This window comes from Bufo bufo, chromosome 3 (assembly GCF_905171765.1).
Source record: "Bufo bufo chromosome 3, aBufBuf1.1, whole genome shotgun sequence".
Lineage (NCBI taxonomy): Eukaryota > Metazoa > Chordata > Amphibia > Anura > Bufonidae > Bufo > Bufo bufo.
The window spans coordinates 694,331,109-694,354,595 of record NC_053391.1 but is presented as its reverse complement, the minus strand read 5'-3'; the positions used below and the strand labels follow the sequence as shown (position 1 = coordinate 694,354,595).

The 23,487-nt window shown below is 45.7% G+C and overlaps 1 protein-coding gene across 2 annotated transcripts; it reads left to right on the top strand.

Moving 5' to 3' along the window:
* Positions 1-2,274: 2,274 nt before the first annotated feature.
* On the top strand, positions 2,275-8,581 carry FOLR2 (folate receptor beta). Of its 2 annotated transcripts, XM_040422664.1 has the most exons (6): positions 2,275-2,307; positions 2,947-3,082; positions 6,915-7,103; positions 7,569-7,704; positions 7,831-8,149; positions 8,284-8,581. In XM_040422664.1, exons 2-5 carry the CDS (start codon positions 2,951-2,953, stop codon positions 8,106-8,108), a joined length of 735 nt encoding a protein of 244 aa, XP_040278598.1. In that variant the 5' UTR covers positions 2,275-2,307; positions 2,947-2,950; the 3' UTR covers positions 8,109-8,149; positions 8,284-8,581. The 2 variants fall into 2 exon arrangements, with proteins under 2 accessions (XP_040278598.1, XP_040278597.1); XM_040422663.1 differs by having other exon boundaries at positions 7,831-8,581.
* Positions 8,582-23,487: the final 14,906 nt, after the last annotated feature.

The following is a 23,487-nucleotide window of genomic DNA, read 5'->3' as shown; positions in this document are numbered from 1 at the left end:
GAGCCCTTAGTCTGCCCTCTGGTGGTTGTTTTTCAGTACAACAGGTACATATTCTATTAGACTGGGCTCACGTCTTCCGGAAAGTGCGGCTTTTAATGTAAAAAAAAAAAGTCGCCCTCCCTTCACCACTGAAAATAGGTGATAAAAAGTCCGCCAGCCCTGGAGCGGAGCCTCAAAAATGGGTGCAATTTCCATAGTAAATGCGACTAATAAAATAAGACTGTTTAAAACTGCATTTTTTAGACTAAAAACAGGTGCAAACACTTTAGTAAATGTGTCCCCTTGCGCCTGGTGAAAAAACGACGCCAGCCCCCCGTCTGTTGTAGGTTTTTTGCCAACATTTACGCCTGTTCCCAAATGCCGGGGCTGGAGTTCTGGCCTCGCTCCCCTCGTCCCACCCAACTGCCGAACATGGTGTAAAACCGGCCGTGCGACTGGGTTATAAAGGGGAATTGCGACTATATTTATTCAGTCACTTGGTCAGTGATTTCCATCAGTTATTGGGGCTCATTTACTAAAGTCTCTGCACCTGTTCTTAGTCTAAAAAATGTTGCTTTAGGCCCCTTTCACACGAGTGAGTTTTTGGCGCGGGTGCAATGCGTGAGGTGAACGCATAGCACCCGCACTGAATCCTGACCCATTCATTTCAATGGGGCTGTGCACATGAGCGTGAAAATCGCAGCATGTTCTTTATTCTACGTTTTTTCACGCAGCCCCGGCCCCATAGAAGTGAATGGGGCTTCAGTGAGAAACGCATCACATCCGGAAGCAAGTGCGGGTGCGATGCGTTTTTCACTGATGGTTGCTAAGAGATGTTTTTGTAAACCTTTAGTTTTTTATCACGCGCGTCTACGGTGACGCACTGTGACATGCGACATGCTGCGACTGCGCAAAAATCCCATCCAAAATGGATTTTGCTGTGACTGTCGCGTCACAGTTGCATCATGCCGCAGTGCGACACCATTCGTATGTCCGTTCCGTAGCCCTGCAAAAAAAATAGAACATGTCCTATTCTTGTTCGTTTTAGGCATTGTTACAAAGGATCCACAAAAAAAACGGATGGCATACGGATGTCATCCGTTGTTTTTTTTGCGGATCCGCAATTTTCGGACCGCAAAACACACGACAGTCCTGTGCATGTAGCCTAATTCAGAAGTTTTCTAACTTCTGCAACTTTTTTTCTGATCTATTTACGCAGATGCGCCTTTTTTTCACCTTTATATGTGGCAAAAACAGTCTAATTTCTAGACCGCTCCACGGCCGGCGTGCTTTTCATTCGTCTTTTTTCAGTGGTGAAGGGAGACTATTTTGCATTATAAGGGCTTATTCACGCGGCCATTGTGGTTCCGTACCGTGCATTGGGGTCCTCAATTTGCGACATCCGTGTGGCAGCCGGGACGGATTGAGACCCATTCGACTTGAATGGGTCCGTGATCCGTCCGCACCGCCAAAAAATAGAGCAAGTTTAATTTTTTTGCGGTGCGGAGGGACGGACAGAAACACCGCGGGAGCGCTCCGTAGTGCTTCCGTAGTGCTTCCGATCTGTGCTTCCGTTCCGCATCTCCGTGATTGGGGACCCAACGGCCACGGAACCACAACGGCCGTGGGAACGAGCTCTGAGCTGCACTTTCCTGGAGAAGTGCGACTTTTTTAATGTGCAAATAAATTAGATCAGTCTAAGTGAATATGAACCTGTCATACTGAAAAACCACCACCAGAGGGCGATAATAGCGATACGCCGAGTGCTGTGGGAAAAGACCTACACATGAAGCCAATACGACGGCCTAATTTTTTTCCTAAAGACAGACGAGCCTGATAAATGTGCTCCAACGTGCGGTAGAGATTCGCAGGGCGAAGCCACGTGGGGAGGTTTATAATCTGCACTGCAGGTCGGTTTGCGGATGGACATTGGTCTATCGCTGGTTAATGCAGGTAATTGGCCGGGGTCAGGTGCAGGGGATGAGGCCGCTGAGTGCACATCATGGAGCCTGCTGGCTGAAGATTAATGCACTTTGCCCCCACAGGAGGAGACGTCAGGGTGACACCTCTGCGTCTTCTCCCTACTCGGCAGATTCCAGCGGCCATAACAGAAGGAGCGAGCTCTGCCCGATCCCTGACACCTGCCGCATGACCCTCTGACAACTACATCTGATCCCCTGACACCTGCCGCATGACCCTCTGACAACTACATCTGATCCCCTGATATCTGCCGCATGACCCTCTGACAACTGCTGCCTGATCCCCCGACAACTGCACCCTAACCCCCCTACCTGATCCTGCCGTCCTGCTCCCCCGACACCCGCTGTGGTAAGTACGGACCGTATGTAAGACTCCAGCAATGCGCCGTATCCTGTATCTGTGCCGCTGCAAGCCTCAGCACATCCTGGTATTTCTTCCAGAAGGCATGCTGAGACTTGTAGTACGATGCTGGTGGGGGTGAATTGACATGACGCAGGTGTGAGGACGTCGGCAAGACCCATTCGGGGAACCATAGACCGCGGAGAAACTTCTGCAGCAAATCTGCTGTGTGTGTGAATTCACCCCTAAGTGCCGGCTCTGTGGAGGGTTATACAGAGGAATGTGTAACGTGGGCTGTCCCTATAGGGGCCACAGCGGTAGAAGATGCATCTGGATCCTAAAGGGCCCAAGAACCAGGGTTATAAATGGATTATGGTAGGTGAGGGCCCCGGTGCAGATTTTGCATTGGGGCCCCTAAAGATTCAAGATACAACAGGTCAGAATGGATTTATCTAATTTCTTATTCACTAACGGCAAGCAGAGATCTTGAAAAAGGCTGAGGTAAAAAAACAACAACATTCTTTGTGGGATCTTAATGAGCAATCCAGAAAATAATGAGATTCCAAAACTACCGAGCGGCACATTATATAACCCAGGATATAGCGCTCCCCGTGTGGTTATTATACCGCTATACGTTCATCATTCTAGAGCCATGCTGCGCTGCGTCATCCTCCTGATCACGGCGTCCTTATTATCTGCTGCCAAAGAAAGCCTTATGGATATCTGCATAGACGGAAAACACCACAAGACGGAACCAGGGCCGGAGGACAACTTGCATGGAAAGGTGAATACAAGAGCCTATAATACTGCCCCCTATGTACAAGAATGTAACTACTATAATACTGCCCCCTATGTACAGGAATATAACTACTATAATACTGCTCCTATGTACAAGAATATAATTACTATAATACTACCTCCTATGTACAAGAATATAACTACTATAATACTGCCTCCTATGTACAGGAATATAACTACTATAATACTGCCTCCTATGTACAAGAATATAACTACTATAATACTGCCTCCTATGTACAAGAATATAACTACTATAATACTGCCCCCTATGTACAGGAATATAACTACTATAATACTGCTCCTATGTACAGGAATATAACTACTATAATACTACCTCCTATGTACAAGAATATAACTACTATAATACTGCCTCCTATGTACAGGAATATAACTACTATAATACTGCTCCTATGTACAGGAATATAACTACTATAATACTGCTCCTATGTACAAGAATATAACTACTATAATACTGCCTCCTATGTACAAGAATATAACTACTATAATACTGCTCCTATGTACAAGAATATAACTACTATAATACTGCTCCTATGTACAAGAATAAAACTACTATAATACTGCTCCTATGTACAAGAATATAACTACTATAATACTGCCTCCTATGTACAAGAATATAACTACTATAATACTGCCTCCTATGTACAAGAATATAACTACTATAATACTGTCTCCTATGTACAAGAATATAACTACTATAATACTGCTCCTATGTACAAGAATATAACTACTATAATACTGCTCCTATGTACAAGAATATAACTACTATAATACTGCTCCTATGTACAAGAATATAACTACTATAATACTGCCCCCTATGTACAAGAATATAACTACTATAATACTGCCTCCTATGTACAAAATTATAACTACTATAATACTGCTCCTATGTACAAGAATATAACTACTGTAAGGCTGCGTTCACACGGGCGAGATTTCCGCGCGGGTGCAATGCGGTAGGTGAACGCATTGCACCGGCACTGAATCTGGACCCATTCATTTCAATGGGGCTGTTCAGATGAGCGATGATTTTCACGCATCACTTATGCGTTGCGTGAAAATCGCAGCATGCTCTATATTCTGCGTTTTTCACGCAACGCAGGCCCCATAGAAGTGAATGGGGTTGCGTGAAAATCGCATGCATCCGCAAGCAAGTGCGGATGCGGTGCGATTTTCACGCACGGTTGCTAGGTGACTGTCTATACACTGTATTATTTTCCCTTATAACATGGTTATAAGGGAAAATAATAGCATTCTGATGACAGAATGCATAGTAGGTGATCAGTTGAGGGTTAAAAAAAATAAAAAAATTAACTCACCTTCTCCGTTTGTTCGCGTAGTTCTCCCGGTCTTCAGTTCTTTAAAAAGATGAACTATGGGCTAAAGGACCTTTGGTGACGTCAGATCACATGCTCCAATCACAGGGTCCATCACCACGGTGATGGACCATGTGATTGGAGCATGTGATCTGACGTCATCAAAGGTCCTTTAGCCCATAGTTCATCTTTTTAAAGAACTGAAGACCGGGAGAACTACGCGAACAAACGGAGAAGGTGAGTTAATTTTTTTATTTTTTTTAACCCTCAACTGATCACCTACTATGCATTCTGTCATCAGAATGCTATTATTTTCCCTTATAACCATGTTATAAGGGAAAATAATTACATCTACACAACACCGAACCCAAACCTGAACTTCTGTGAAGAAGTTCGGGTCTGGGTACCACAGTCGGTTTTTTATCACGCGCGTGCAAAACACATTGCACCCGCGCGATAAAAACTGAACATCGGAACGCAATCGCAGTCAAAACTGACTGCAATTGCATTCCTACTCGCGCGGGTTTGCCGCAACACACCGGGACGCATCCGGAACTAATCCGGACACGCTCGTGTGAACCCAGCCTAATACGGCTCCTATATACAAGAATATAACTACTATAATACTGCCTCCTATGTACAAAAATATAACTACTATAATACTGCCTCCTATGTACAAGAATATAACTACTATAATACTGCTCCTATGTACAGGAATATAACTACTATAATACTGCTCCTATGTACAAGAATATAACTGCTATAATACTGCTCCTATGTACAAGAATATAACTGCTATAATACTGCTCCTATGTACAAGAATATAACTGCTATAATACTGCTCCTATGTACAAGAATATAACTACTATAATACTGCTCCTATGTACAAGAATATAACTGCTATAATACTGCTCCTATGTACAAGAATATAACTGCTATAATACTGCTCCTATGTACAAGAATATAACTGCTATAATACTGCTCCTATGTACAAGAATATAACTGCTATAATACTGCTCCTATGTACAAGAATATAACTACTATAATACTGCTCCTATGTACAGGAATATAACTACTATAATACTGCTCCTGTGTACAAGAATATAACTACTATAATACTGCCTCCTATGTACAAGAATATAACTACTATAATACTGCTCCTATGTACAGGAATATAACTACTATAATACTGCTCCTATGTACAAGAATATAACTACTATAATACTGCTCCTATGTACAAGAATATAACTACTATAATACTGCCCCCTATGTACAAGAATATAACTACTATAATACTGCCTCCTATGTACAAAATTATAACTACTATAATACTGCTCCTATGTACAAGAATATAACTACTATAATACTGCTCCTATGTACAGGAATATAACTACTATAATACTGCTCCTATGTACAAGAATATAACTACTATAATACTGCCTCCTATGTACAAGAATATAACTACTATAATACTGCTCCTATGTACAAGAATATAACTACTATAATACTGCCTCCTATGTACAAGAATATAACTACTATAATACTGCTCCTATGTACAAGAATATAACTACTATAATACTGCTCCTATGTACAAGAATATAACTACTATAATACTGCCTCCTATGTACAAGAATATAACTACTATAATACTGTCTCCTATGTACAAGAATATAACTACTATAATACTGCTCCTATGTACAAGAATATAACTACTATAATACTGCCTCCTATGTACAAGAATATAACTACTATAATACTGCTCCTGTGTACAAGAATATAACTACTATAATACTGCTCCTATGTACAAGAATATAACTACTATAATACTGCCTCCTATGTACAAGAATATAACTACTATAATACTGCTCCTATGTACAAGAATATAACTACTATAATACTGCCTCCTATGTACAAGAATATAACTACTATAATACTGCCTCCTATGTACAAGAATATAACTACTATAATACTGCTCCTATGTACAAGAATATAACTACTATAATACTGCTCCTATGTACAAGAATATAACTACTATAATACTGCCTCCTATATACAAGAATATAACTACTATAATACTGCCTCCTATGTACAAGAATATAACTACTATAATACTGCTCCTATGTACAAGAATATAACTACTATAATACTGCTCCTATATACAAGAATATAAGTACTATAATACTGCTCCTATGTACAAGAATATAACTACTATAATACTGCTCCTATGTACAAGAATATAACTACTATAATACTGCTCCTATGTACAAGAATATAACTACTATAATACTGCCTCCTATGTACAAGGATATAACTGAAATATCTGGCTGCAGTATGTAAGTATTTGACTCTGGTTTCACCTTTGGTTCTATCTATTCTCTGGGCGGCCATATTTGATGTATTGTATTTACTGCTTATTTTGTTCCTGGAGTTCTTTGGTGCTGCTTTGGTAGTGACTGGAGACGCTCGCTGTTCTCTTCTGTGCAGTGCACTCCATGGAAGCAGAAGGCCTGCTGTTCTGTGAACACCTCCGAGGCTGCGCACCAGGACCTGTCCTATCTCTACAACTTCAACTGGGACCACTGCGGCGTCATGTCTGAGGACTGTAAGCAGCACTTCATCCACGACACCTGCTTCTATGAGTGCTCCCCCAACCTGGGGCCCTGGATAGTGCAGGTGAGTGGGGGAGGGGGGGGATTAATTTGGGGTCCACTCCCCAGCTGTGGTCAGCCCATGATTTATGTTGGACCTCGAGTGTTCAGCTCCATAATTTTTCTACTTTTTTCTGCCAAAGCTGCGTATCATTGATTATACTCCAGTCGCATCCAGAGCTGCATTCATAATTTTTCAGGCTACATTTTGAGAACTTGCTTGTGGACAGGTTGATATCACCCAGAATGCACCACAACAGAAGGCGGCCCCTGCAGACCCTCAGGTTGAATTGTTATGATGTTATACCCGAGCAGCAGAAATTTAAATGCAGCTCTGGATGTGACTGGAGTGTAATGATGGGGAAGCAGAATGGTGAATGCAGCTTTGTATGTGACTGGAGAGTAATGAATGATGGGGCAGCAGAATTATGAATGCAGCTTTGGATGTGACTGGAGTATAAGGGAAGGCTGATCTCTGTTACCTGCACAGGTGGACCAGAGCTGGAGGAACGAGCGTATCCAGGACGTTCCCCTGTGTAAGGAGGACTGCGAGGGCTGGTACAACGCCTGCGCCAATGACTACACCTGCATGGACAACTGGCACGTAGGCTGGGACTGGTCGACTGGTGAGTGAGCGCTTCACCCCCTTTCTGGATTCTGCCACCTGCTGTTGGTCGTCAGGGCTGACACCCCAATGTCCACGGCCGTCTTAAAGGTGCATTTCCTTTTTTTTTTTTTTTAAACCCTAACAGGAGTCAATAGATGTCCGGTGGGGAAGTCGTGTCAGAAACTGCGAGACGTCTTCACGTCCGCCAAGGATTTCTGCGAGAAGGTCTGGTCCAAATCCTACGCGTTCACGGAGTACGTGCGAGGCAGCGGCCGCTGTATGCAGATCACTTTTGAGAACGACAACGTCGAACCCAATGTCAAAGTGGCTCAATACTACGCCGATCTCAAGGGCTCTGCCCCCAAAACTCGCCTGGGGTTGTTCATATTCCTGGCGCCGTTCTTCACGCTGTGGGCGCTATAAAATGGAGAAGGCAAAGTGTGTGGAGTCCTATCTGCCCACAGGTGGCGCTGCTATAACTCTGCATCTCACTGCTGCCGCCCTGCTGGATGGAGTCCTATCTGCCAACAGGTGGCGCTGCTATAACTCTGCATCTCACTGCTGCCGCCCTGCTGGATGGAGTCCTATCTGCCAACAGGTGGCGCTGCTATAACTCTCTGCATCTCACTGCTGCCGCCCTGCTGGATGGAGTCCTATCTGCCCACAGGTGGCGCTGCTATAACTCTCTGCATCTCACTGCTGCCGCCCTGCTGGATGGAGTCCTATCTGCCCACAGGTGGCGCTGCTATAACTCTCTGCATCTCACTGCTGCCGCCCTGCTGGATGGAGTCCTATCTGCCCACAGGTGGCGCTGCTATAACTCTGCATCTCACTGCTGCCGCCCTGCTGGATGGAGTCCTATCTGCCCACAGATGGCGCTGCTATAACTCTCTGCATCTCACTGCTGCCGCCCTGCTGGATGGAGTCCTATCTGCCAACAGGTGGCGCTGCTATAACTCTCTGCATCTTACTGCTGCCGCCCTGCTGGATGGAGTCCTATCTGCCAACAGGTGGCGCTGATATAACTCTCTGCATCTCACTGCTGCCGCCCTGCTGGATGGAGTCCTATCTGCCAACAGGTGGCGCTGATATAACTCTGCATCTCACTGCTGCCGCCCTGCTGGATGGAGTCCTATCTGCCAACAGGTGGCGCTGATATAACTCTCTGCATCTCACTGCTGCCGCCCTGCTGGATGGAGTCCTATCTGCCAACAGGTGGCGCTGCTATAACTCTGCATCTCACTGCTGCCGCCCTGCTGGGAGTAGTTGTCTGCCCACAGGTGGCGCTGCTAAGGTTCCTTTAATTCCTCCAGTAATTGTATCCACTGATTGTGAGGGGCTGTGATACATTTCAATGTATCAGTTTGTTTGTTTCGGGGGTTCTGCTTATTAAAGGGCCATACTCGCTAATAAAACAGAATCTGGAGAAGGCTGAAACCTGTAAATATACATTCTGTCTTCATCCCCTCCACCAAGGGGCTTGTGAGGGAAAGCGGTTTAATTTCTCTTTTCCCTTTTTCAAGATCTCTGCTTGCTGTCGGTGAATGGGAACCTTTTTTTTCCTGGGCCTAGTCCTGTTCACACAGCTGAGATCTCTCTCGTCAGTAGGTGACTGGTAACCTATCTTTGCAGGTCAGAGTCCGCGACGGCTGCTGATCTATTCCGCTCAAATGATTGTCTTCATCAGGGTGAGATTTAAGCCTATTAACAAAAAATCTCCATTCATTGACAGCAAGCACAGATGTTGAAAACATTGAGCAATTGTAATACAAGAGTACGCCATATTTACGTAGGACTGCATGTCTATATTTTCCAGGGAATATACTGTAAGGCCTCTTGCACGCGAATGTTGTGCATCCGTTCCGTGCATTGGGGACCGCAATTTGCGGCGGCCGGGACGGATCGAGACCCATTCGACTTGAATGGGTCCGTGATCTGTCCGCGCCGCAAAAAAATAGAACAAGTTCTATTTTTTTGCGGTGCGGAGGCACGGACCGAAACGCCACGGAAGCAATCCGTAGTGCTTCCGTTCCGCATCTTCGTGATTGCGGACCCATTCAAGTGACCACGGGCCGCTCCCTGCCTTGTGTGGGCTGCAATACAGCCACGGGCACACAACGTTCGTGTGCATGAGGCCTAAGTTCATTCACACTTGCGGCAGGACGGATCCGACAGGCTGTTCACCCTGTCGGATCCGTCCTTCCGCTATTTCGCCGTGCCGCCGGACCGCCACTCCGTCCCCATTGACTATAACGGGGGCGGATCTCCGGCGCAGCTCCAGCATGAATAGGGAGCAGAATGGGTTAATTAGATGGTGTTCCCCAGGTAATGATTAACCTGCAGTGATTACAGGGAGGAATCTCCTAGCTGGTGCTGCCACCAGGTGGTCATGTGGAGACTTGCGGAGAAGATGCTCGGCGCAGCTTTTTATTGTATGTTTAGTGACAAAATGGTAAAATCAGCCGCCATCTCCTGTGGATTGGGTGGGGAAGGGGTTAATGGAAACATCCCTGGTGGTCTAGAAGTGAAGGAGTTAAAAGGGTTTTTCAAGATTTTAGATTTGATGGGTCATCAGTATCTGATCCGTGGGGGTCCGACACCCTGGGCCCCCACCGATCAGCTGTTTGAGAAGGCCCTGGCGCTCCATTGTATACGCTGCGCCTAGGTCACGTGACCGATGTACGTCTCGTCACTGGCCTAGGAGAAGCAGAGAGAAGGCCGCGGCGCTGGAACCTTCTCAAACAGTCGATCAGCGGGGGTCCCGGAGTTCGGACCCCACCAGATACCAATCATCAGTACAATACTGCAGCACAAAATCCCACAGTGCAGCACGATAAACTGCCCCAGAAGCTGCCCCTCTGTGGGGGCCGTCAGCAGCTGCGACGTTCTGTCCTCCTCCAGATATGGTGCAGGGGGCGAGACGCAGGACACCATGCTGCCCGGTCTGCCCTACCAATGCCCCCTATAGTGCCGCCATTAGTATGCTCCAGAGTGGTCCATAAAAGAGCGCCGTTCCAAGTCGCCGTCTCCAGCGCAGACCACCCTAAGTCTCCTGCGTCTCTGCTCCATCTGCCTCATATAGTGGCCTATGGCCCTCCGTGCTGGAGGATAGAACTGTGTCTCTGGCTGGAGGATAGCCATATAATAGAGCAAATTACTGTGGAGAGCATCAGACTATTATACACCTGGACAGGGGAGCCCTCGGACAACCCCCCCCCCATGCATCGGCCCACCGAGACATTCCCCCATCAAGACCAGTGTAAAACTCCAGAATGAGGATGATTGACGACCTCTACTATTGTGTGATCAATTCATTGCATACAATAACATTATATCACAGTCTGAACACTAGGGGGCAACATGGACACATAATTAGACATATAGACAATATCTATAGACTATAAGAAATACTGCATGGAGATGAGGGGTGTTTATAGTGTAATGTGGTCAGCGTGGAGTGTATATAGTGTAATGTGGTCAGTATAGAGGTGAGGGGTGTGTATAGTGTAATGTGGTCAGTATAGAGGTGAGGGGTGTGTATAGTGTAATGTGGTCAGTATAGAGGTGAGGGGTGTGTATAGTGTAATGTGGTCAGCGTGGAGGTGAGGGGTGTATATAGTGTAATGTGGTCAGCGTGGAGGTGAGGGGTGTATATAGTGTAATGTGGTCAGTATAGAGGTGAGGGGTGTGTATAGTGTAATGTGGTCAGTATAGAGGTGAGGGGTGTGTATAGGGTAATGTGGTCAGCGTGGAGGTGAGGGGTGTGTATAGTGTAATGTGGTCAGCATAGAGGTGAGGGGTGTATATAGTGTAATGTGGTCAGCATAGAGGTGAGGGGTGTGTATAGTGTAATGTGGTCAGTATAGAGGGGAGGCGGTGTATATAGTGTAATATGGTCAGCGTAGAGGTGAGGGGTGTATATAGTGTAATGTGATCAGCTTGGAGGTGAGGGGTGTATATAGTGTAAAGTGGTCAGTATATAGGGGAGGCGGTGTATATAGTGTAACATGGTCAGTATATAGGGGAGGCGGTGTATATAGTGTAACGTGGTCAGTATATAGGGGAGGCGGTGTATATAGTGTAACATGGCCAGTATATAGGGGAGGCGGTGTATATAGTGTAACGTGGTCAGTATATAGGGGAGGCGGTGTATATAGTGTAACATGGTCAGTATATAGGGGAGGCGGTGTATATAGTGTAACGTGGTCAGTATATAGGGGAGGCGGTGTATATAGTGTAACGTGGTCAGTATATAGGGGAGGCGGTGTATATAGTGTAATGTGATCAGCTTGGAGGTGAGGGGTGTATATAGTGTAACGTGGTCAGTATAGAGGGGAGGCGGTGTATATAGTGTAACATGGTCAGTATAGAGGGGAGGCGGTGTATATAGTGTAATATGGTCAGTATATAGGGGAGGCGCTGTATATAGTGTAACGTGGTCAGTATATAGGGGAGGCGGTGTATATAGTGTAACGTGGTCAGTATATAGGGGAGGCGGTGTATATAGTGTAATGTGATCAGCTTGGAGGTGAGGGGTGTATATAGTGTAACGTGGTCAGTATAGAGGGGAGGCGGTGTATATAGTGTAACATGGTCAGTATAGAGGGGAGGCGGTGTATATAGTGTAATATGGTCAGTATATAGGGGAGGCGGTGTATATAGTGTAATGTGGTCAGTATAGAGGTTAGGGGTGTATACAGGGGAGGCGGTGTATATAGTGTAATGTCGTCAGTATATAGGGGAGGCGGTGTATATAGTGTAATGTCGTCAGTATATAGGGGAGGCGGTGTATATAGTGTAACGCGGTGTATATAGTGTAACGTGGTCAGTATATAGGGGAGGCGGTGTATATAGTGTAACGTGGTCAGTATATAGGGGAGGCGGTGTATATAGTGTAACGTGGTCAGTATAGAGGGGAGGCGGTGTATATAGTGTAACGTGGTCAGTATATAGGGGAGGCGGTGTATATAGTGTAACATGGTCAGTATAGAGGGGAGGCGGTGTATATAGTGTAATGTGGGCGGCACAGAGGGGAGGCGGTGTATATAGTGTAATATGGTCAGTATATAGGGGAGGCGGTGTATATAGTGTAATGTGGTCAGTATAGAGGTTAGGGGTGTATACAGGGGAGGCGGTGTATATAGTGTAATGTGGGCGGTATATAGGGGAGGCGGTGTATATAGTGTAATGTGGGCGGTATATAGGGGAGGCGGTGTATATAGTGTAATGTGGGCGGTATATAGGGGAGGCGGTGTATATAGTGTAATGTGGGCGGCATAGAGGGGAGGCGGTGTATATAGTGTAATATGGTCAGTATATAGGGGAGGCGGTGTATATAGTGTAATGTGGTCAGTATAGAGGTTAGGGGTGTATACAGGGGAGGCGGTGTATATAGTGTAATGTGGGCGGTATATAGGGGAGGCGGTGTATATAGTGTAATGTGGGCGGTATATAGGGGAGGCGGTGTATATAGTGTAATGTGGGCGGTATATAGGGGAGGCGGTGTATATAGTGTAATGTGGGCGGTATATAGGGGAGGCGGTGTATATAGTGTAATGTGGGCGGTATATAGGGGAGGCGGTGTATATAGTGTAATGTGGGCGGTATATAGGGGAGGCGGTGTATATAGGGGAGGCGGTGTATATAGTGTAATATGGTCAGTATATAGGGGAGGCGGTGTATATAGTGTAATGTGGTCAGTATAGAGGTTAGGGGTGTATACAGGGGAGGCGGTGTATATAGTGTACTGTGGGCGGTATATAGGGGAAGCGGTGTATATAGTGTAATGTGGGCGGTATATAGGGGAGGCGGTGTATATAGTGTAATGTGGTCAGTATATAGGGGAGGCGGTGTATATAGTGTAACGTGGTCAGTATAGAGGGGAGGCGGTGTATATAGTGTAACGTGGTCAGTATATAGGGGAGGCGGTGTATATAGTGTAACATGGTCAGTATAGAGGGGAGGCGGTGTATATAGTGTAATGTGGGCGGCACAGAGGGGAGGCGGTGTATATAGTGTAATATGGTCAGTATATAGGGGAGGCGGTGTATATAGTGTAATGTGGTCAGTATAGAGGTTAGGGGTGTATACAGGGGAGGCGGTGTATATAGTGTAATGTGGGCGGTATATAGGGGAGGCGGTGTATATAGTGTAATGTGGGCGGTATATAGGGGAGGCGGTGTATATAGTGTAATGTGGGCGGTATATAGGGGAGGCGGTGTATATAGTGTAATGTGGGCGGCATAGAGGGGAGGCGGTGTATATAGTGTAATATGGTCAGTATATAGGGGAGGCGGTGTATATAGTGTAATGTGGTCAGTATAGAGGTTAGGGGTGTATACAGGGGAGGCGGTGTATATAGTGTAATGTGGGCGGTATATAGGGGAGGCGGTGTATATAGTGTAATGTGGGCGGTATATAGGGGAGGCGGTGTATATAGTGTAATGTGGGCGGTATATAGGGGAGGCGGTGTATATAGTGTAATGTGGGCGGTATATAGGGGAGGCGGTGTATATAGTGTAATGTGGGCGGTATATAGGGGAGGCGGTGTATATAGTGTAATGTGGGCGGTATATAGGGGAGGCGGTGTATATAGGGGAGGCGGTGTATATAGTGTAATATGGTCAGTATATAGGGGAGGCGGTGTATATAGTGTAATGTGGTCAGTATAGAGGTTAGGGGTGTATACAGGGGAGGCGGTGTATATAGTGTACTGTGGGCGGTATATAGGGGAAGCGGTGTATATAGTGTAATGTGGGCGGTATATAGGGGAGGCGGTGTATATAGTGTAATGTGGGCGGTATATAGGGGAGGCGGTGTATATAGTGTAATGTGGGCGGCATAGAGGGGAGGCGGTGTATATAGTGTAATATGGTCAGTATATAGGGGAGGCGGTGTATATAGTGTAATGTGGTCAGTATAGAGGTTAGGGGTGTATACAGGGGAGGCGGTGTATATAGTGTAATGTGGGCGGTATATAGGGGAGGCGGTGTATATAGTGTAATGTGGGCGGTATATAGGGGAGGCGGTGTATATAGTGTAACGTGGTCAGTATATAGGGGAGGCGGTGTATATAGTGTAACGTGGTCAGTATATAGGGGAGGCGGTGTATATAGTGTAACGTGGTCAGTATATAGGGGAGGCGGTGTATATAGTGTAACGTGGTCAGTATATAGGGGAGGCGGTGTATATAGTGTAACGTGGTCAGTATAGAGGGGAGGCGGTGTATATAGTGTAACGTGGTCAGTATATAGGGGAGGCGGTGTATATAGTGTAACGTGGTCAGTATATAGGGGAGGCGGTGTATATAGTGCAATGTGGGCGGTATATAGGGGAGGCGGTGTATATAGTGTAATGTGGGCGGTATATAGGGGAGGCGGTGTATATAGTGTAATGTGGGCGGTATATAGGGGAGGCGGTGTATATAGTGTAATGTGGGCGGTATATAGGGGAGGCGGTGTATATAGTGTAATGTGGGCGGCATAGAGGGGAGGCGGTGTATATAGTGTAATATGGTCAGTATATAGGGGAGGCGGTGTATATAGTGTAATGTGGTCAGTATAGAGGTTAGGGGTGTATACAGGGGAGGCGGTGTATATAGTGTAATGTGGGCGGTATATAGGGGAGGCGGTGTATATAGTGTAATGTGGGCGGTATATAGGGGAGGCGGTGTATATAGTGTAATGTGGGCGGTATATAGGGGAGGCGGTGTATATAGGGGAGGCGGTGTATATAGTGTAATGTGGGCGGTATATAGGGGAGGCGGTGTATATAGGGGAGGCGGTGTATATAGTGTAATGTGGGCGGTATATAGGGGAGGCGGTGTATATAGTGTAATGTGGGCGGTATATAGGGGAGGCGGTGTATATAGTGTAATGTGGGCGGTATATAGGGGAGGCGGTGTATATAGTGTAACGTGGTCGGTATAGAGGGGAGGCGGTGTATATAGTGTAATGTGGGCGGTATATAGGGGAGGCGGTGTATATAGTGTAATGTGGGCGGTATATAGGGGAGGCAGTGTATATAGTGTAATGTGGGCGGTATATAGGGGAGGCGGTGTATATAGTGTAACGTGGGCAGTATATAGGGGAGGCGGTGTACAGGGAGTGCAGAATTATTAGGCAAGTTGTATTTTTGAGGATTAATTTTATTATTGAACAACAACCATGTTCTCAATGAACCCAAAAAACTCATTAATATCAAAGCTGAATATTTTTGGAAGTAGTTTTTAGTTTGTTTTTAGTTTTAGCTATTTTAGGGGGATATCTGTGTGTGCAGGTGACTATTACTGTGCATAATTATTAGGCAACTTAACAAAAAACTAATATATACCCATTTCAATTATTTATTTTTACCAGTGAAACCAATATAACATCTCAACATTCACAAATATACATTTCTGACATTCAAAAACAAAACAAAAACAAATCAGTGACCAATATAGCCACCTTTCTTTGCAAGGACACTCAAAAGCCTGCCATCCATGGATTCTGTCAGTGTTTTGATCTGTTCACCATCAACATTGCGTGCAGCAGCAACCACAGCCTCCCAGACACTGTTCAGAGAGGTGTACTGTTTTCCCTCCTTGTAAATCTCACATTTGATGATGGACCACAGGTTCTCAATGGGGTTCAGATCAGGTGAACAAGGAGGCCATGTCATTAGATTTTCTTCTTTTATACCCTTTCTTGCCAGCCACGCTGTGGAGTACTTGGACGCGTGTGATGGAACATTGTCCTGCATGAAAATCATGTTTTTCTTGAAGGATGCAGACTTCTTCCTGTACCACTGCTTGAAGAAGGTGTCTTCCAGAAACTGGCAGTAGGACTGGGAGTTGAGCTTGACTCCATCCTCAACCCGAAAAGGCCCCACAAGCTCATCTTTGATGATACCAGCCCAAACCAGTACTCCACCTCCACCTTGCTGGCGTCTGAGTCGGACTGGAGCTCTCTGCCCTTTACCAATCCAGCCACGGGCCCATCCATCTGGCCCATCAAGACTCACTCTCATTTCATCAGTCCATAAAACCTTAGAAAAATCAGTCTTGAGATATTTCTTGGCCCAGTCTTGACGTTTAAGCTTGTGTGTCTTGTTCAGTGGTGGTCGTCTTTCAGCCTTTCTTACCTTGGCCATGTCTCTGAGTATTGCACACCTTGTGCTTTTGGGCACTCCAGTGATGTTGCAGCTCTGAAATATGGCCAAACTGGTGGCAAGTGGCATCTTGGCAGCTGCACGCTTGACTTTTCTCAGTTCATGGGCAGTTATTTTGCGCCTTGGTTTTTCCACACGCTTCTTGCGACCCTGTTGACTATTTTGAATGAAACGCTTGATTGTTCGATGATCACGCTTCAGAAGCTTTGCAATTTTAAGAGTGCTGCATCCCTCTGCAAGATATCTCACTATTTTTGACTTTTCTGAGCCTGTCAAGTCCTTCTTTTGACCCATTTTGCCAAAGGAAAGGAAGTTGCCTAATAATTATGCACACCTGATATAGGGTGTTGATGTCATTAGACCACACCCCTTCTCATTACAGAGATGCACATCACCTAATATGCTTAATTGGTAGTAGGCTTTCGAGCCTATACAGCTTGGAGTAAGACAACATGCATAAAGAGGATGATGTGGTCAAAATACTCATTTGCCTAATAATTCTGCACGCAGTGTATATAGTGTAACATGGTCAGTATAGAGGGGAGGCGGTGTATATAGTGTAATGTGGTCAGTATATAGGGGAGGCGGTGTATATAGTGTAACGTGGTCAGTATAGAGGGGAGGCGGTGTATATAGTGTAACGTGGTCAGTATATAGGGGAGGCGGCGTATATAGTGTAATGTGGGCGGCATAGAGGGGAGGCGGTGTATATAGTGTAATATGGTCAGTATATAGGGGAGGCGGTGTATATAGTGTAATGTGGGCGGTATATAGGGGAGGCGGTGTATATAGTGTAATGTGGGCGGTATATAGGGGAGGCGGTGTATATAGTGTAATGTGGGCGGTATATAGGGGAGGCGGTGTATATAGTGCAATGTGGGCGGTATATAGGGGAGGCGGTGTATATAGTGTAATGTGGGCGGTATATAGGGGAGGCGGTGTATATAGTGTAATGTGGGCGGTATATAGGGGAGGCGGTGTATATAGTGTAATGTGGGCGGTATATAGGGGAGGCGGTGTATATAGTGTAATGTGGGCGGTATATAGGGGAGGCGGTGTATATAGTGTAATGTGGGCGGTATATAGGGGAGGCGGTGTATATAGTGTAATGTGGGCGGTATATAGGGGAGGCGGTGTATATAGTGTAATGTGGGCGGTATATAGGGGAGGCGGTGTATATAGTGTAATGTGGGCGGTATATAGGGGAGGCGGTGTATATAGTGTAATGTGGGCGGTATATAGGGGAGGCGGTGTATATAGCGGTGTATATCAGTCAGTATAAGAAGTAGACATGAGGGCACAGGAGCTCTCCATGCAGGTGAAACAAGCCGTCCTTCATCTGCGAAAACAGGAAAAATCCATCCGAGAAATTGCTGCACTATCAGGAGCAGCAAAATCTACAGTTTGGTTCATCCTGAGAAAGAAAGCGCTGGTGACCTCAACAATGCGAAATGACCTGGACGCCAACGGAAGATGATGGCAGAATAATTACCACGGTGAAGAGAAGCCCCCTCACAACAGCCGACCAAGTGACCGACACTCTGCAGGATACAGGCGGATCAATATCCAAATCTACCATAAAGAGAAGACTGCGTGAAAGTAATACAGAGGGTTCACTGCGCGGTGCAGCCGCTCATCAGCCTCCAGAATAAGAAGGCTAGATTGGACTTTGCTGAAAAACATCTTAAAACCTGCACATTTCTGGAAGAACATTCTTTGGACAGATGAAACCAAGACCAACCTCTACCAGAATGATGGAAAGAAAAAAGTATGGTGAAGGCGCGGTACAGCTCATGATCCAAAGCATACCGCATCATCTGTAGAACATGGCGGAGGCAGGGTGATGGCGTGGGCGTGCACCCAGTGACACATTTGAAGCTGTTGCCCTCAGGAGCTTCTACATGGTGCAGGCAGTCCGCGGTACTGCACCTGCGTGAGATTTCACATAGCGGAGGCCAAGATTTCGGGTGTGGGCAGCTACTTATGCTGGAAGAGGCGTGCTGGGCTCTAAAGGAAGGCGGGCTGGGCTCTAAAGGAAGGCGGGCTGGGCGCTGTACGGGGAGTCACTGGGCTTTAGGATAATGACGCCCCTCTGGGCGCCTTGGACACTGATTTGCATAACAGCGATTTTATTGCTAATGAAACCATGAAACAAAAAATAAGGTATTTTATTGTACGTGGCAGTGGTAACACCTTAACCACCTCAGCCCCTATAGCTTAAACACCCTGAAAGACCAGGCCACTTTTTACACTTCTGACCTACACTACTTTCACCGTTTATTGCTCGGTCATGCAACTTACCACCCAAATGAATTTTACCTCCTTTTCTTCTCACTAATAGAGCTTTCATTTGGTGGTATTTCATTGCTGCTGACATTTTTACTTTTTTTGTTATTAATCGAAATTTAACGATTTTTTTGCAAAAAAATGACATTTTTCACTTTCAGTTGTAAAATTTTGCAAAAAAAAACGACATCCATATAGAAATTTTGCTCTAAATTTATAGTTCTACATGTCTTTGATAAAAAAAAATGTTTGGGTAGAAAAAAAATGGTTTGGGTAAAAGTTATAGCGTTTACAAACTATGGTACAAAAATGTGAATTTCCGCTTTTTGAAGCAGCTCTGACTTTCTGAGCACCTGTCATGTTTCCTGAGGTTCTACAATGGCCAGACAGTACAAACACCCCACAAATGACCCCATTTCTGAAAGTAGACACCCTAAGGTTTTCGCTGATGGGCATAGTGAGTTCATAGAACTTTTTATTTTTTGTCACAAGTTAGCGGAAAATGATGATTTTTTTTTTTTTTTTTCTTACAAAGTCTCATATTCCACTAACTTGTGACAAAAAATAAAAAGTTCTATGAACTCACTATGCCCATCAGCGAATACCTTGGGGTCTCTTCTTTCCAAAATGGGGTCACTTGTGGGGTAGTTATACTGCCCTGGCATTCTAGGGGCCCAAATGTGTGGTAAGGAGTTTGAAATCAAATTCAGTAAAAAATGACCTGTGAAATCCGAAAGGTGCTCTTTGGAATATGGGCCCCTTTGCCCACCTAGGCTGCAAAAAAGTGTCACACATCTGGTATCCCCGTACTCAGGAGAAGTTGGGGAATGTGTTTTGGGGTGTCTTTTTACATATACCCATGCTGGGTGAGATAAATATCTTGGTCAAATGCCAACTTTGTATAAAAAAAATGGGAAAAGTTGTCGTTTGCCAAGATATTTCTCTCACCCAGCATGGGTATATGTAAAATGACACCCCAAAACACATTCCCCAACTTCTCCTGAGTACGGCAATACCAGATGTGTGACACTTTTTTGCAGCCTAGGTGGGCAAAGGGGCCCATATTCCAAAGAGCACCTTTCGGATTTCACAGGTCATTTTTTACAGAATTTGATTTCAAACTCCTTACCACACATTTGGGCCCCTAGAATGCCAGGGCAGTATAACTACCCCACAAGTGACCCCATTTTGGAAAGAAGACACCCCAAGGTATTCCGTGAGGGGCATGGCAAGTTCCTAGAATTTTTTATTTTTTGTCACAAGTTAGTGGAAAATGATGATTTTTTTTTTTTTTTTTTTTTTTTTTTTTCATACAAAGTCTCATATTCCACTAACTTGTGACAAAAAATAAAAACTTCCATGAACTCACTATGCCCATCAGCGAATACCTTGGGGTCTCTTCTTTCCAAAATGGGGTCACTTGTGGGGTAGTTATACTGCCCTGGCATTTTCCAGGGGCCCTAATGTGTGGTAAGTAGGTAAATGACCTGTGAAATCCTAAAGGTGCTCTTTGGAATGTGGGCCCCTTTGCCCACCTAGGCTGCAAAAAAGTGTCACACATGTGGCATCGCCGTATTCAGGAGAAGTTGGGGAATGTGTTTTGGGGTGTCATTTTACATATACCCTTGCTGGGTGAGAGAAATATCTTGGCAAAAGACAACTTTTCCCATTTTTTTATACAAAGTTGGCATTTGACCAAGATATTTCTCTCACCCAGCATGGGTATATGTAAAATGACACCCCAAAACACATTCCCCAACTTCTCCTGAGTACGGCGATACCAGATGTGTGACACTTTTTTGCAGCCTAGATGCGCAAAGGTGCCCAAATTCCATTTAGGAGGGCATTTTTAGACATTTGGATACCAGACTTCTTCTCACGCTTTGGGGCCCCTAGAATGCCAGGGCAGTATAAATACCCCACATGTGACCCCATTTTGGAAAGAAGACACCCCAAGGTATTCAATGAGGGGCATGGCGAGTTCATAGAAATTTTTTTTTTTTGGCACAAGTTAGCGGAAATTTATATTTTTAATTTTTTTCTCACAAAGTCTCCCGTTCCGCTAACTTGGGACAAAAATTTCAATCTTTCATGGACTCAATATGCCCCTCACGGAATACCTGGGGGTGTCTTCTTTCCGAAATGGGGTCACATGTGGGGTATTTATACTGCCCTGGCATTCTAGGGGCCCTAAAGCGTGAGAAGAAGTCTGGAATATAAATGTCTAAAAAAATTTACGCATTTGGATTCCGTGAGGGGTATGGTGAGTTCATGTGAGATTTTATTTTTTGACACAAGTTAGTGGAATATGAGACTTTGTAAGAAAAAAATAAATAATAATTCCGCTAACTTGGGCCAAAAAAATGTCTGAATGGAGCCTTACAGAGGGGGGGGGGATCAATGACAGGGGGGTGATCAATGACAGGGGGGTTGATCAATGACAGGGGGGTGATCAATGACAGGGGGGGTGATCAATGACAGGGGGGGTGATCAATGACAGGGGGGTGATCAATGACGGGGGGGTGATCAGGGAGTCTATATGGGGTGATAACCACAGTCATTGATCATGCCCCTGTAAGGCTTCATTCAGACGTCCGGATGCGTTTTGCGGATCCGATCCATCTATCAGTGCATCCGTAAAAATCATGCGGACATCTGAATGGAGCTTTACAGGGGGTTGATCAATGACAGGGGGGTAATCAATGACAGGGGGGTGATCAGGGAGTCTATATGGGGTGATAACCACAGTCATTGATCATGCCCCTGTAAGGCTTCATTCAGACGTCCGGATGCGTTTTGCGGATCCGATCCATCTATCAGTGCATCCGTAAAAATCATGCAGACATCTGAATGGAGCTTTACAGGGGGGTAATCAATGACAGGGGGGTAATCAATGACAGGGGGGTGATCAGGGAGTCTATATGGGGTGATCACCACAGTCATTGATCACGCCCCTGTAAGGCTTCATTCAGACGTCCGGATGCGTTTTGCGGATCCGATCCATCTATCAGTGCATCCGTAAAAATCATGCGGACATCTGAATGGAGCTTTACAGGGGGGTAATCAATGACAGGGGGGTAATCAATGACAGGGGGGTGATCAGGGAGTCTATATGGGGTGATCACCACAGTCATTGATCACGCCCCTGTAAGGCTTCATTCAGACGTCCGGATGCGTTTTGCGGATCCGATCCATCTATCAGTGCATCCGTAAAAATCATGCGGACATCTGAATGGAGCTTTACAGGGGGGTAATCAATGACAGGGGGGTAATCAATGACAGGGGGGTGATCAGGGAGTCTATATGGGGTGATCACCACAGTCATTGATCACGCCCCTGTAAGGCTTCATTCAGACGTCCGGATGCGTTTTGCGGATCCGATCCATCTATCAGTGCATCCGTAAAAATCATGCGGACATCTGAATGGAGCTTTACAGGGGTGTGATCAATGACAGGGGTGTAATCAATGACAGGGGGGTGATCAGGGAGTCTATATGGGGTGATCACCACAGTCAGTGATCACGCCCCTGTAAGGCTTCATTCAGACGTCCGGATGCGTTTTGCGGATCGGATCCATCTATCAGTGCATCCGTAAAAATCATGCGGACATCTGAATGGAGCTTTACAGGGGGGTGATCAATGACAGGGGGGTGATCAGGGAGTCTATATGGGGTGATCACCACAGTCATTGATCATGCCCCTGTAAGGCTTCATTCAGACGTCCGGATGCGTTTTGCGGATCCGATCCATCTATCAGTGCATCCGTAAAAATCATGCGGACATCTGAATGGAGCTTTACAGGGGGGTAATCAATGACAGGGGGGTAATCAATGACTGGGTGGGATCAGGGAGTCTATATGGGGTGATCACCACAGTCATTGATCATGCCCCTGTAAGGCTTCATTCAGACGTCCGGATGCGTTTTGCTGATCCGATCCATCTATCAGTGGATCCGTAAAAATCATGCGGACGTCTGAATGGAGCTTTACAGGGGGTTGATCAATGACAGGGGGGTAATCAATGACAGGGGGGTGATCAGGGAGTCTATATGGGGTGATCAGGGGCTAATAAGGGGTTAATAAGTGACGGGGGGGGGGTGTAGTGTAGTGTAGTGGTGCTTGGTGCTACTTTACTGAGCTACCTGTGTCCTCTGGTGGTCGATCCAAACAAAGGGGACCACCAGAGGACCAGGTAGCAGGTATATTAGACGCTGTTATCAAAACAGCGTCTAATATACCTGTTAGGGGTTAAAAAAAACACATCTCCAGCCTGCCAGCGAACGATCGCCGCTGGCAGGCTGGAGATCAACTCTCTTACCTTCCGTTCCTGTGAGCGCGTGCGCCTGTGTGCGCGCGTTCACAGGAAA